We start from the raw sequence: 14,995 nt of genomic DNA on the forward strand, positions 1-14,995 counted from the left end.
CCATAACTCGGCTAGTGTGGTGTAGTGGTTAAGAGCGGTAGTCTTGTAATCTGGGAAACTGGGTTCGCGTCTCCGCTCCTCCACCTGCAGCTGCTGGGTGACCTTGGGCCAGTCACACTTCTCTGAAGTCTCTCAGCCTCACTCACCTCACAGAGTGTTTGTTGTGGGGGAGGAAGGGAAAGGAGAATGTTAGCCGCTTTGAGACTCCTTAAAGGGAGTGAAAGGCGGGATATCAAATCCAAACTCCTCCTCTCCTTCTTCTTCTACTTGCCTACGCAGTCTGCTAAAGTTTCTAGTCCACAGTAATTTCCCATGCAAACCACCTGTTTGCTGATAACCTGTGCCGTATCTGAGGGATGGACAAAATCTCCTTTTTAGCCCCACAACATCATGGTACCCACCAAGTTGGAGAAGACTGCCTGCTCTTTATTTTTTAGAAATTCGCACAGGCTTAATTTGCACAGACAACATTGTGATTCAGGTGCACGTGCATTGTTTAAATAGCAATGACAAACCTAAACAGCATCTTAAAAAGCAGAGACATCACCTTGCCAACAAAGGTCCGTCTAGTTCAAGCTCTGGTTTTCCCAGTAGTGATGTATGGAAGTGAGAGCTGGACCATCAAGAAGGCTGATTGCCGAAGAATGGATGCTTTTGAATTCTGGTGCTGGAGGAGACTCTTGAGAGTCCCATGGACTGCAAGAAGATCAAACCTCTCCATTCTGAAGGAAATCAGCCCTGGGTGCTCACTGGAAGGACAGATCCTGAAGCTGAGGCTCCAAGACTTTGGCCACCTCATGAGAAGAGAAGACTCCCTGGAAAAGACCCTGATGTTGGGAAAGATGGAGGGCACAAGGAGAAGGGGACGGCAGAGGACGAGATGGTGGGACAGTGTTCTCGAAGCTACCAGCATGAGTTTGACCAAACTGCGGGAGGCAGTGGAAGACAGGAGTGTCTGGCGTGCTCTGGTCCATGGGTCACGAAGAGGCGGACACGACTAAACGACTCAACAACAACAACAAATCATTCCTCTTCCCAGATCTTCCCAGCGTTGGATAGAAAGTACAGAAGAGGAACAAATCAAAGATGCATATTTTCACAGATCTTTCCTGCAAAACTTTGACCAGGAAGACTGCAAGTGTGTTTGGAGTTGGAGAGATCGGCTTATTCATTGATCTGGGGCCAAAACTTGTTTATATTGCTGTGATCACACGGGCAGTTTCCAATTTATCTGAATGTTTTTGAAGGGGGGGGTGTTGAAGTTAGGGTTGCCGTATGTCAAAACTTCATTTGCAACTTTGGCCATTAAAAAAAAAAAATAAACTTTTGTGTCCGAATTTTCGCTTTCAACCCTAGGTGATAAATTGAAATTTCTGATTGGTGTCAGAGCTGTCTGCTTTTTGTGCGACTTTTCAGCAATAGATTTTGCTTCTTTGACTCTTGTTCTTGTTGGGGGGTGTGTGTAGCGTATTTAAAAAAGCAAGGGGGGTGGTCAGATTAGTTTGCAACTAGAGGCGAGCAGAAATTTCCTGGGCATTGTTTTTTTAATTTTTAAATTTTGCTTCCCCACCCAATCTATTAAAAAGCAGCGGAACAAACTTCCTTAGAAGTCCTTAAAAAAAAACCTTCCTTTGAAGTTTCGAAGCAGAATTTGGGAGGCTGTGTTTCATGGCCGCGTTAGCTGAGATTCTCGCACTACAGGAGGGTTGGACTAGATGACATTGAAGGGTCCCTTTTCCAACTCTTATTCTGTGTGTTATATATGTGTGTGTTTAAACCCAGAGAGGAGAAACTGTGCCAGATTTTGGGAGGTGTTAAATACCGCCTGTAGCCGCCCACCCTGGCACCCCCTTCTCCTTGTCTAGGTAACCTCTTCCCGATGTTCAAAATTTGCCAGGCACATTTTGCACCCGGCTATCGGCCACTTATGGGACGTGGGTGGCGCTTGGGTTAAACCACAGAACCTAAGCCTTGCCAATCAGAAGGTCGGCGGTTTGAATCCCCGCAACGGGGTGAGCTCCCGTTGCTCGGTCCCTGCTCCTGCCAACCTAGCAGTTCGAAAGCACGTCAAAGTGCAAGTAGATAAATAGGTACCACTCCGGCGGGAAGGTAAACGGCGTTTCCGTGCGCTGCTCTGGTTCGCCAGAAGTGGCTTAGTCATGCTGGCCACATGACCCGAAAGCTGTATGCCGGCTCCCTCGGCCAATAAAGCGAGATGAGCGCCGCAACCCTAGAGTCGGTCACGACTGGACCTAATGGTCAGGGGCCCCTTTACCTTTACCTATCGGCCACTTGCGACCAAGTGAAGATGCCCGGCTACCAGAATGGCACCTGACATCTCTGTGGGAAAGTTCAGGTGTGGCAGGACAGGACAAATTGTTTATTAATATCCTCCCTAACTTACTCTAGCAAGTTCCTTTATGTAGCAGAGTTTACATTCCCCCTTTTTACATGCACAGCAGAGAGCTGGTTGCAGGCTCGTGCGAGCCTCTGACTATTATACAATTCAGTCTGTCTTGGATTGAATTATACGTTCCTGGTAAGTTTCCTTTTAAAGGTAAAGGTAAAGGGACCCCTGACCATTAGGTCCAGTCATGGCCGACTCTGGGGTTGCGGTGCTCATCTCGCTTTATTGGCCGAGGGAGCCGGCGTACAGCTTCCGGGTCATGTGGCCAGCAGGACTAAGCCGCTTCTGGCGAACCAGAGCAGCACACGGAAACGCCGTTTATCTTCCCACTGGAGCGGTACCTATTTATCTACTTGCACTGGTATGCTTTCAAACTGCTAGGTGGGCAGGAGCAGGGACCGAGCAACAGGAGCTCAGCCCATCACAGGGATTTGAACCGCCGACCTCCCAATCGGCAAGTCCTAGGCTCTGTGGATTAACCCACAGCACCACCTGTGTCCATTTTTGCTCAAGACATCGATTCCATAAAACATATTTTGTTGCACTGTGCAAAAACGAGCAAGCCAGGGCTGAACTGATATTACCCTTGCTGGTACCTTTCCTGGGAAAATCAGAGGCTCGCTATGTCAGGTTCCTATTGGAAGACCGCACAAACGCTAGAACATTAGCAGTGGCAAAAATTTTATGGGTGGTTGCAAGAACCAATGATCCCTATATTCTGAACAAAATGCTTGTTTAACCTGGAGGTAGGCTGTATGAATTGTGTATTGCTTGGTAACGATTTGTTGGGTCTCTGGATCGTAATAAAGGTTGATGATGATGAAAAATCAAAACAAAAATTTTTTTTTCTTCCAGTAGCACCTTAAAGACCAACTAAGTTAGTTCTTGGTATGAGCTTTCATGTGCATGCACACTTCTTCAGATACACTGAAAGTTCTTGGTATGAGCTTTCGTGTGCATGCACACTTCTTCAGATACACTGAAAGTTTCAGTGTATCTGAAGAAGTGTGCATGCACACGAAAGCTCATACCAAGAACTAACTTAGTTGGTCTTTAAGGTGCTACTGGAAGAAAAAAAAAATTTTTGTTTTGACTATGGCAGACCAACACGGCTACCTATCTGTAAATGAAAAATCAAGACGTTAGAGCCACCTTGTCCCCAAAATGGCAACCGGAAATTTTCGTGTTTGCAACTGCAACCGTGGTTTAAGGAGCCGTTTGGCACCTGACGTATATATATATATGAGTTTCTAACGCTGTTTCCCCCCTCTTCTTCTTCTTCCCCAGATGTTCCCGCTGCCAGTAGCCAATGGGAAAAACAGACCGACGACTCTGGCTAGCACACAGTTCGGAGGATCAGGTATGCTTGAATATATCTCCCCGTATTTCTGGTTTTTGTCCTCCAGGGTTGCACAAACGAGGATCCTGAGGTCTTGTGCTTGCTGTTGCTGGCACTCCAGCTTCCTGCGTGGCAATAATAATAATAATTTTATAATAATTTATAATGATATAAATGATGCAAGCAGCATCAGAGGTGATGATGGAAGTTGCGGGGATTCGGGCACAACATCTGGAGAGGGGCGACATGGGAATGTTGCGGGGAACAGGAGAGGATATATTGATTAATATTACCCTTGCTCTAAGGGATGCGGGTGGCGCTGTGGGTTAAACCACAGAGCCTAGGGCTTGCCGATTGGAAGGTCGGTGGTTCGAATCCCCGCAATGACGGGGTGAGCTCCCGTTGCTCGGTCCCTGCTCCTGCCAACCTAGCAGTTCGAAAGCACGTCAAAGTGCAAGTAGATAAATAGGTACCGCTCCGGCGTGAAGGTAAACGGAGTTTCTGTGCGCTGCTCTGGTTCGCCAGAAGCGGCTTAGTCCTGCTGGCCACATGACCCGGAAGCTGTACGCCAGCTCCCTCGGCCAATAAAGCGAGATGAGCAATTTAACATGAATTTTACTATCTAACGCAGGGGTCAGCAAGCTTTTTTCAGCCGTGGGCTGTCCCTCAGACCTTGTGGTGGGCCAGGCTATATTTTGGGGAAAAAATATAAAATGAGCAAATTCCTATGCCCCACAAATAACCCCGAGAGCCGAAAGAACGACCGCCTTTTAGAAAGAGAAGTTCCCCTCTCGAGAGCAGAGAATGTCTCTTCTCAGACCAGGGATATGGGGAAACCCCAGGGGTCTTCCAGAGGTTGTGCCAGACCCCGCCCCCCAACTTCCAGCAGCCAATCCCGGGCCAGGGGTCTAGGGCAGGTCTAGGCAAACTCCGCCCCCCAGCTGTTTTGGGACTACAATACCCATCATCCCTGACCACTGGTCCTTTTAGCTAGGGACGATGGGAGTTGTAGTCCCAAAACAATCTGGAAGTCTTAGTTTGCCTTATGCCTGGTCTAGGGCAATGGGGTTTGTCGCCTGGTTTGCAAGAACGGTTTGCTAGAAGGCTGTGGTTTTTTTATTTTTAACTGCAGGTGCAAAAGTTCAAGGTACATTTTTGGGGGGCTCCCAACTTCGTGCATCCTTTGATTTTGAGCATGAAAGCAAAATGTGCTTCGTTTGATAGAGGGGGTTTGCTTTGAATATGGGGCGTGTGTTTATGGAGACTTCTGCGCCCGTGCGTGTCTTGGGAGTGGGGGCGAGTTGGTGCACGTTCCCGAATTTTGAAGCTACAGGTGGTTACAGCAAAGTGTAATCTCCTTCTTTCCACCCCCACAACACACAAACAAACTGCCCACCCCTTTCCACTCCCTCTGCCCGGAGCTTGTCACATCTGAGGAGGTTTCTTCAACCCCCAACTCCCGGCTTTGATGCTTTTCGCAAAATAATTTGGACTTCTTGCCGCAACCGCCCTAGCTGTGTTTTGAGATTCCGGGATGGGCTGAGCGGTTCTGTAGTCTTTCCTTTTGCCTTGGCAGCGCTCGTCCTTTCTGAGAAAGAGGGGAAGCAAAAGGTTTGATGGAAGCTTCTGTTTTGTGCCGGGTGGAGCTTCCATGTGCAGGAGCAGTCTATCTGAGAAAGGGCCGAGTGGGGATGTGGGGCTGTTGTAGCTGTCGTGCCCCAAAGTTGGATCCCCTAGGAAGCCAGAAGCTGCTTTCTGTCCGCAGCAGGGTTAAAACTTTTTGACTTTTTCCAAAAAAAACCAAAAATCAGTTTCCTGTATCATGAAGGGGTGAGCTTTTGCTTAGGACAGGGGTCAGCAAACTTTTTCAGCAGGGGGCCGGTCCACTGTCCCTCAGACCTTGAGGGGGGCCAGACTATATTTTGGAAAAAAATAATGAACAGATTCCTATACCCCACAAATAACCCAGAGATGCGTTTTAAATAAAAGGGCACATTCTACTCATGTAAAAACACCAGGCAGGCCCCACAAATAATGCAGAGATGCATTTTAAATAAAAGCACACATTCTACTCGTGTACAAACACCAGGCAGGCCCCACAAATAACCCAGAGATGCATTTTAAATAAAAGGACACATTCTACTCATGTAAAAACACTCTGATTCCCGGAACGTCCGTGGGATGGATTTAGAAGGCGGTTGGGCCGGATCCGGCCCCCGGGCCTTAGTTTGCCTACCCATGGCTTAGGAACACTGAAAAAGGGCCTGTTTCTTCTCAGTTGTGGGGGGAAAGGTCGCCCCGAAATGAAAAGCTTAACATGAATTTTACTCTCTAATGAGACCGCTGATCCATAAAAGGAAAGCAAGAATCAAGGTAAAGGTAAAGGGACCCCTGACCATTAGGTCCAGTCGTGGCCGACTCTGGGGTTGCGGCGCTCATCTCACTTTACTGGCCGAGGGAGCCGGCATACAGCTCATGTGGTCATGTGGCCAGCAGGACTAAGCCGCTTCTGGCGAACCAGAGCAGCGCATGGAAACGCCGTTTACCTTCCCGCCGGAGCGGTACCTATTTATCTACTTGCGCTGGTGTGCTTTCGAACTGCTAGGTGGGCAGGAGCAGGGACCGAGCAACGGGAGCTCACCCCCTCGCGGGGATTCGAACCGCCGACCTTCTGATCGGCAAGCCCAAGAGGCTCTGTGGTTTAACCCACAGCGTCACCCACGTCCCTAAAACAGCAGCTTACCTTTGGGCAAAAACCAGGAAACACAACAACTCCAAACCAACAACCGCATATCAAGGAAGCAAGCGCCTGTTTTCTTTTCCCTCTTTGTGGATTTTTTGCCCATCTTTAATTGTTAATTTGGCACTCTGATCTCTCTCCAAAAAGGAAGGTTGGCGTTGCATCTGAGGGTTCCTCCGTCTCCCCTCCGACCAACTCCTTTCTCCCTGCTCACTCCCTTCTTCTCCCAAACAAAGAATTAAAATGCCTGGATTATATCCGTAGAAAGATATATTTATATGTACGCACGCACCTAGGTATAAATCTCTTCCGCCCTTTATTGTGGAGCTGGGGGTGCAAGAAAGTTCACCTGATCTGCAAAAGCTTCAAGTGGGGCTTGTTGCCAGCTTGTTCCGCATCCCTTTCTAGGATTTCAGTAATGCCTGAAATAATATATATATGGTCCCGTGATTAAGGAAACGGAGGGCTTTTTAAAAATGAAAATAAAAAAAAACATTGCAAAAGGGTTCTGCCTTTCCCCAGCCACTCTGGCTTAATAATAAAATAAAATGAAGCGAGCTCGTTTTAAAGGTGGCAGCTCTTCAGTTTTGCAAAGGCATAAAAACTACCTTTTTTTGAAAAAAAAATATATTTTATTGGTTTTTCCATACATACATCCTCTAACAGTACAGTGGACGCTCTGGTTGCGAACGTGATAACGCCTAGGTTGTGGGTTCGATTCCTGCATGGGGCAGCTGCATATTCCTCCATTGCCCCAGGGGTGAACCTCAGGGTCCCTTCCAACTCGACAGTTCTCTAATTTGGCCGATGAAGCCCTTCCTTCATCATGCAAAATGCAGCGTGACGACAGCCCTACGTTTTTATGTCTATAGGCAGATATATGCATGTCCGCGATGGATTGGCTGTAGATGTGCTAGTCTTTGTTAGTAGTAGTAGTAGTAGTATTAAGAAGAAGAAGAATCTTTATTGCACCCTGCCCATCTGACTGGGTTGTCCAGCCACACTTCCAACATATATGTTGCTGTTTAGTCGTTTAGTCGTGTCCGCCTCTTCGTGACCCCCTGGACCAGAGCACGCCAGGCCCTCCTGTCTTCCACTGCCTCCCGCAGTTTGGTCAGACTCATGTTTGCAGCTTCGAGAACACTGTCCCACCCATCTCGTCCGCCGTCGTCCCCTTCTCCTTGTGCCCTCCATCTTCCCCAACATCAGGGTCTTTTCCAGGGAGTCTTCTCTGCTCATGAGGCGGCCAAAGTCTTGGAGCCTCAGCTTCAGGATCTGTCCTTCCCGTGATCACTCAGGGCTGATTTCCTTCAGAATGGAGAGGTTGGATCTTCTTGCAGTCCATGGGACTCTCAAGAGTCTCCTCCAGCACCAGAATTCAAAAGCATCCATTCTTCGGCCATCAGCCTTCTTGATGGTCCAGCTCTCACTTCCATACATCACTGCTGGGAAAACCATAGCTTTAACTATACGGACCTTTGTTGGCAAGGTGATGTCTCTGCTTTTTAAGATGCTGTCTAGGTTTGTCATTGCTTTTCTCCCAAGAAGCAGGCGTCTTTTAATTTTGTGGCTGCTGTCACCATCTGCAGTGATCATGGAGCCCAAGAAAGTAAAATCTCTCACTGCCTCCATTTCTTCCCCTTCTATTTGCCAGGAGGTGATGGAACCAGTGGCCATAAAACATTACACATTAAAAGGCTTCCTACTACATGGCTGCCTTCAGGTGTCTCCTAAAAGTCAGATAGTTGTTTATTTCCTTGACATCTGACGGGAGGGCGTTCCACAGAGCGGGTGCCACCACCAAGAAGGCCCTCTGCCTGGTTCCCTGTAACTTCACTTCTTGCATTGAGGGAATCGCCAGAAGACCCTTGGAGCTGGATCTCCGTGCATTGGGACTCAAAGATTTCGGAGAAGGAGTCTGGGAGGGCAAGTGTTCCCATCCCCTTGTCCTTCAGGAAAGTCCATACATACATGTGAAACAGTTTAATAAATTGTTCTGCGCATACTGATGTTCCCAAAGAGGGGAACATGAGCCGCAATACTTTCACGTGGCAAGCAAGGGAGCAATAGGTATTCTTATTATTATTCTTTTGTTGTTGTTGAAAGTGAAGAACTTTGCTACTAGCAAATCCGAGTTTTCTTGAATCCGCTGCTCACCTTTTTGGCCAAATGATGTTGCGAAAATTGCGGCGCGCTTTAGATTCGACGGCGCATGAGACTCAAGTAAATGTGGTGTATCGCCGTTTCTGAAGCCCTACGTATAGGAAGAGTATTTAGGACAACAGTTGTCATAGTAGCGATCCATGGTTAAAAGTAGAAGTCTTCTTTTTTTCTCTTCAAAATATGGCAAACCTAGCTTTGTAGCCTCCATAGATCTCCACGTTCCCTGGCTGCCAATCTCATGTTTTCGCTTCTGTTTTGTATGTGCTCCGTAATAAATGCTTTTCTGCCCACTGAGATTTTTTTTAAAAAAATGTCATTTATTGCAAATGGTGCAGGTTCCCACTATAAATGTTCATTTTCGCACCCGCTGCAAAATTCGGAGGAGCACATCACTGGTCTCGTTCCGAATTGCGTATAAATCTGGAATTTTTCAAATTAGAGTTGACACGCTTTAAAAGTCAGTGTCATTTCCTGGTTAAACTTTTTTTATTATTATTTAGCAACACCTTCTCTGCCCCCCCCTCCCGGTGAAAAAAACGCACCTCGTTTCATCCTTTGTGTTGGCTCAATCTAAAGATTAAAATCATAGGCTGCATCCGGCGCTTGCCTTACTCAAAAGTAGACCCATTGACGTTAATAGACCTCACGCCTGTTGTTTTCGGCGGGTCTACTCTTGAGTAAGGCCAGCACTGGCTGCAACCCCGTCGATTTCGTTTTCAGAAAACCCTTCCGGGCCGTTAAGGTTTTTTTTTAAAAAATATTTTTTTAAATGGCGTAAATTGCATGTTGCATAAGTCAGACTGAGGGCTGGAACCTGGGCACGTTTTCGCAGAACAACAGGTAAATGAAATGGGTTTGGCAACCCGCCCTGGCATGTCGAGTCTTCCCAGGGTGCCAGGTCTTCGCAATAAAAAATTGCCACCCTCCTTGCAACAGCCACAATTGCTATTTAAGTCAGGAGCACGAGAACTAGAACCTTGTCTTACCTTTTGGTCAGCGTGTTTTAGGACCAGGCGCATTTTGGGACTTGGCGCTGCGATTTCTGGGAGAAAGTGGGCTTAAACCCTTCTTCCAAATTTCCCTAGTAAATCAGCCCCCTCCCTCCCACTGCTGGATTGCAGTCAACAACCCAGTATGGCTCCCAGCCGAAAGATTCCCCCCCCCTTGAAAGTCCTGCCCAAAAATCAGGTGAAACGGTTGCGTCTATCCCCACCTGCCCACATCTGACAGCGATAAAGGTAAAGGGACCCCTGACCATTAGGTCCAGTCGTGACCGACTCTGGGGTTGTGGTGCTCATCTCGCTTTATTGGCCGAGGGAGCCGGCGTACAGCTTCCGGGTCATGTGGCCAGCAGGACTAAGCCGCTTCTGGCGAACCAGAGCAGCGCACGGAAACGCCGTTTACCTTCCCGCCGGAGCAGTACCTATTGATCTACTTGCACTTTGATGTGCTTTCGAACTGCTAGGTGGGCAGGAGCTGGGATGGAGCAACAGGAGCTCACCCCGTCCATCGTGGGGATTCGAACTGCCGACCTTCTGATTGGCAAGTCCTAGGCTCTGTGGTTTAACCCACAGCGCCACCCATGTCCCTTCTGACAGCGATACGCTGCCACAAAATAGGCCCTGTTCCCCCCACCCCGATTTCAGCAAGAGTTTGGGGTTCTCCCACAAAACGGGGCAGGGGGGAAAGTCATGCCCATTCAGAGTGAGGGCAAGCAAGCACCACCCTCGCTCGGCGTTGGCTTTGCAACGATACCAACTTTGCCAAACCTGCCGAGCTGGCAGGAGCTGGGAGATGGCATCATGCCGCCCTGAGAAGATGGATCCCTCTGATTAGAAACACCCTCTATTTATTTTTGTTTTTTATAAAAAAAGAATATTAACATCCAGATTAAAGGGAGTGTTGCGTGAGAAACTTCTTTACTCAAAACAGCAACTCACCGTCCTGCTAACCCAACACCTCGTTACGCAGGATTTCCTTTTGTTTTTCCATCTGGGATTTTCAGGAACCCATAATTGAAGCGCAGGGGTTCCCAAACGCCTTGGTATTCAAACAACTTGGAACCCAAACACTGCAAACCCGGAAGAAAATATTTCGGTTTGCGAACTCTTTTCGGAAGCCAAACGTGCTCCGTTTTGAGTGCCACACTTCCGATTTGAGTGTTACGCTGAAGTCTGCCTGTTTTTGCTATTTATTTTCCTTTTTTTGCTTTGGTGGCTCTTTATCATTTCATTTTCACAACCAGTCCAGCTACTGATGGATCGATTGTGTGACTGCAGTACATTGATTCTTGCTTTCGTTTTATGGATCAATGGTCTCGTTAGAGAGTAAAATCCATGTTCAGTTATTTTTTCGGGGGTTGTTTTCAAAAGTCTGGAACGGATTAATCCATTTTGCATTGCTTTCTATGGGAAAGCAGGGTGCCTTGGTTTTGGAACGTTTGGTTTTGGAACGGAATTTCCTGAACGGATTAAGTTTGAGAACCAAGGTGCCACTGTAGATGTCCATTGCAAAATTCACCCATTGGAGATGTCCATGTTCGGTATGCGAATCTGCGAGGGGGGGCGTTTTTGCCAAAGGGAGGGGGTTACGTTTGTTGTTGTTTAGTCGTTTAGTCGTGTCCGCCTCTTCGTGACCCCCTGGACCAGATCACGCCAGGCACTCCTGTCTTCCACTGCCTCCCGCAGTTTGGTCAAACTCATGCTGGTAGCTTCGAGAACACTGTCCCACCATCTCGTCCTCCGTCGTCCCCTTCTCCTTGTGCCCTCCATCTTTCCCAGCATCAGGGTCTTTTCCAGGGAGTCTTCTCTTCTCCTGAGGTGGCCAAAGTCTTGGAGCCTCAGCTTCAGGATCTGTCCTTCCAGTGAGCACTCAGGGCTGATTTCCCTAAGAATGGAGAGGTTTGATCTTCTTGCAGTCCATGGCACTCTCAAGAGTCTCCTCCAGCACCACAATTCAAAAGCATCCATTCTTCGGCCATCAGCCTTCTTTATAGTCCAGCTCTCACTTCCATACATCACTACTGGGAAAACCATAGCTTTAACTATACGGACCTTTGTTGGCAAGGTGATGTCTCTGCTTTTTAAGGTGCTGTCTAGGTTTGTCAGTGCTTTTCTCCCAAGAAGCAGGCGTGTTTTAATTTCGTGGCTGCCGTCACCACCTGCAGTGATCAAGGAGCCCAAGAAAGTAAAATCTTTTAGTTTTAGCGGTCTGCAAAAAAAATCAACAATGGGATGTGAGGGGACTATTCTCCCACCCAGCACCAACCCTAAATTGGGAATGTGCCAAACCACCGTGTTGATATCGAGGGAGAACGGGGACAGGGTGTGTGTGTCTCGCGGCCTTCGGTTTTCTCTGCCAATTGCCGCCTCTCTCTTAAAAAATGGGGGGGGGGGGGAGAGAGAGAGAGACTGTTCGGCCTCCCTCCCGAAAGCTTGCAAATGCCCTATTAACATTGTTATACAAAACAGCAGTGTGCCATTTAATTAGGAAAAATAAGAACTAACCTCCACCATATGTTCCGTCTCTGTCGCTATTTGCATTTGAAAGTCCGGCTGCGTTTCAAAATGGGATTTTCGCCATATTGAAAAGCCTCCAAGTTTGGGGGTTGCTATGGGGAACGCGAGCGCGTTTGGTTTGGGGGGGCGACAACGACAACACTGTGCTTTCCTGCTGACTTGAAATCTCTGTGGGTTTTCTGCATGGTTTTTGTTTTGAATTATTCTTTTTAGCGGGGAATTTGCTTTTATCCTTGTTGCAGCATCGACAGACGATTCTCGAGGGAGGAGATTGGTGGCCTGTGTTCGATGCCCCCCTCCCAAAAAAATCTGTATCACACCCTAATATATGATAGGCGAGCAGTTCTGCTTGGGTTTTTAAAAAAGCAAGTTGCAGCCTGCACTGTGGCAGTGAGTTCCGCAGGTCAGCCTTACATTCTCTCTCCAGAAATGGAAGCTTCCTAAGGTTGTAAATATTAAGGTGATACCAGCAAGAATGAGTCTTTCTGTAAAATAAATGATTTCAATCTAGTCTTACCGACTAGTGATTTAAATCGATTTCATTTAAACCAAATCCACACTGGCGGCTCGCGAGAAAAATAATGGGGAACGTGGAACGGTTTTATGATAAAACAGATTGGGGGGGTGCCGGACATTTCCAGTCCCAGCTATAGATGGAACCTAGAACCTTTGGCATCCAAAATTGAATTTATTTTGCCCTACTGATAAAGCAACCTTCTAGTCCTCATTGTTCTCAGCAAAGAACTGATTCAAGTACAGTGGTACCTTGGTTCTCAAACGCTTTGGTTCTCAAACTCCGAAAACCCGGAAGTAAGTGTTCTGGTTTCTGAACGTTTTTCAGAAGCCGGACGCCCGATACGGCTGTCAGCTATTGTTTCCGGGGTGTCTGCGCCAATCAGAAGCCGCGCCTTGGTTTCTGAACATTTGGGAAGCCAAACGGACTTCCGGAACGGATTAAGCTTGGCGCTTTTCTTTTTGCTCTTTATTTTGCGTTTTTATTTTTGAGGCTTTTCCAGTTCATTTGGTTTTGTGACTGTATGGAACCCAGTTGATTGATTGATTGTGTGACTGTGGAAATGGATAAAAGCCCCCCATCCAAACAATAACTATCATCAGTGCAGTTTGGGGAGAAAAGGTAATTTTAATTCTTATCATCTACAATACTGTCTTATTTATTTTATAGTACAGGGCATTGATTATTGCTTTCATTTGATGGATCAATGGTCTCATTAGATAGTAAATTTCATGTTGAATTGTTGTTTTTCAAAGTCTGGAATGAATTGATCCATTTTGCATGACTTTAAATGGGAAAGTGCGCCTCGGTTTTGGAACGCTTTGGTTTTGGAACGGAATTTCCGGAACAGATTAAGTTTGAGAACCAATGTACCACTTTAGATGTACGGATTGTTCCTTCTGCAAGCAGGACAAATTCCTCTGGTCGAGAGTTTGCAACTCAAAATGTGCCAAGTCTTTTTTATATACCTGATGATCATTCCAGATCCGGAGAGCGGCAGTTTCAAGTCAGGAAGCTGGCCCGAAACCTAAATTTAAACTCCGTTCTATTTTAAATCGGCTGGGGAATTCTCTCTCTCAATGCCCCCCCTCCAAATTTGGTAAACATATATTTTAAAAACAAAACACCCATTCGTAGTTCGGCACATGAGAACCAGAAGCTGGTGAATGAGCTGCCGGTTATTTATTTTTGATTTTTTTTGGACTACCGTTTGGGGTTTCGCTCATCTCAGTTTGGGCCAGAATCCTAGCTTAGCAAACTTTCCTGTTAACGCATCATCAGGCAACGAAAGGACCTCTGGGAATCTCAGGGCAAGTACACAAAAGCAGATGGGTGCGATATAAATACAGTGGTACCTTGGTTCTCAAACTTGTTCTTTAGTCGTTTAGTCGTGTCCGCCTCTTTGTGACCCCCTGGACCAGAGCACGCCAGGCCCTCCTGTCTTCCACTGCCTCCCGCAGTTTGGTCAAACTCGTGCTGGTAGCTTTGAGAACACTGTCACACCATCTCGTCCTCTGTCGTCCCCTTCTCCTTGTGCCCTCCATCTTTCCCAACATCAGGGTCTTTTCCAGGGAGTCTTCTCTTCTCATGAGGGGGCCAAAGTATTGGAGCCTCAGCTTCAGGATCTGTCCTTCCAGTGAGCACTCAGGGCTGATTTCCTTCCGAATGGAGAGGTTTGACCTTCTTGCAGTCCATGGGACTCTCAAGAGTCTCCTGCAGCACCAGAATTAAAAAGCATCAATTTTTCAGCGATCAGCCTTCTTTATGGTCCAGCTCTCACTTCCATACATCACTACTGGGAAAACCATAGGCTTGGTCTTTATTAAAGACTGTCGCGACAGGACTCCCACCTGCCACCAGGTGAAACAGGATGGAAGCCCTGAACAAAACAGCCCCTAAACTTTTATTAGCTGCTCATCCCCATGTCATACCCCCCCAAATTACATCACTCATACATCACGGTTACATCATGAAAGGGGAGGTCTGGTGGCAGTAATCTGAGCATCCTGGACCCTGCCCCATGGTTCCCCTTGCCCTCCACCAAACACCCATCAAGTGTAACAAAAGAGATATTTACATTTCCCTGTTTCCCAGCCAAGTTCATCACATCCTTTTGTCTTCATCTGGGCTTGTTATTCCTGGAATGGCTACCTGACTGGCACTCAGGTATCAGGATGCCAGGGATTATCACTCAGGCAGAGGGGCTGCTGAGGAGCTGAGCTCACAGGTCTATATGAATTTCTGAAGTTTCCCCAGGGAGCCAGTAGATAGATACGTTTATCAGTGAATTCTGACATTTGGTATCGTGCAGCAA

At 47.3% G+C, this 14,995-nt stretch overlaps 1 protein-coding gene across 10 annotated transcripts in view; it reads left to right on the plus strand.

Moving 5' to 3' along the window:
- Nucleotides 1-14,995, plus strand: part of TCF3 (transcription factor 3) — a 90,091-nt gene that overhangs the window by 17,043 nt on the left and 58,053 nt on the right. For all 10 annotated transcript variants that reach the window (XM_083594541.1, XM_083594548.1, XM_083594545.1 and 7 more), the window contains exon 3: nucleotides 3,695-3,767. In XM_083594541.1, coding sequence (XP_083450667.1) covers nucleotides 3,695-3,767 — 73 coding nt within the window. The remainder of the gene's footprint in view (nucleotides 1-3,694; nucleotides 3,768-14,995) is intronic.

This window comes from Podarcis filfolensis (assembly GCF_964270895.1).
Source record: "Podarcis filfolensis genome assembly, chromosome: 18".
NCBI lineage: Eukaryota > Metazoa > Chordata > Lepidosauria > Squamata > Lacertidae > Podarcis > Podarcis filfolensis.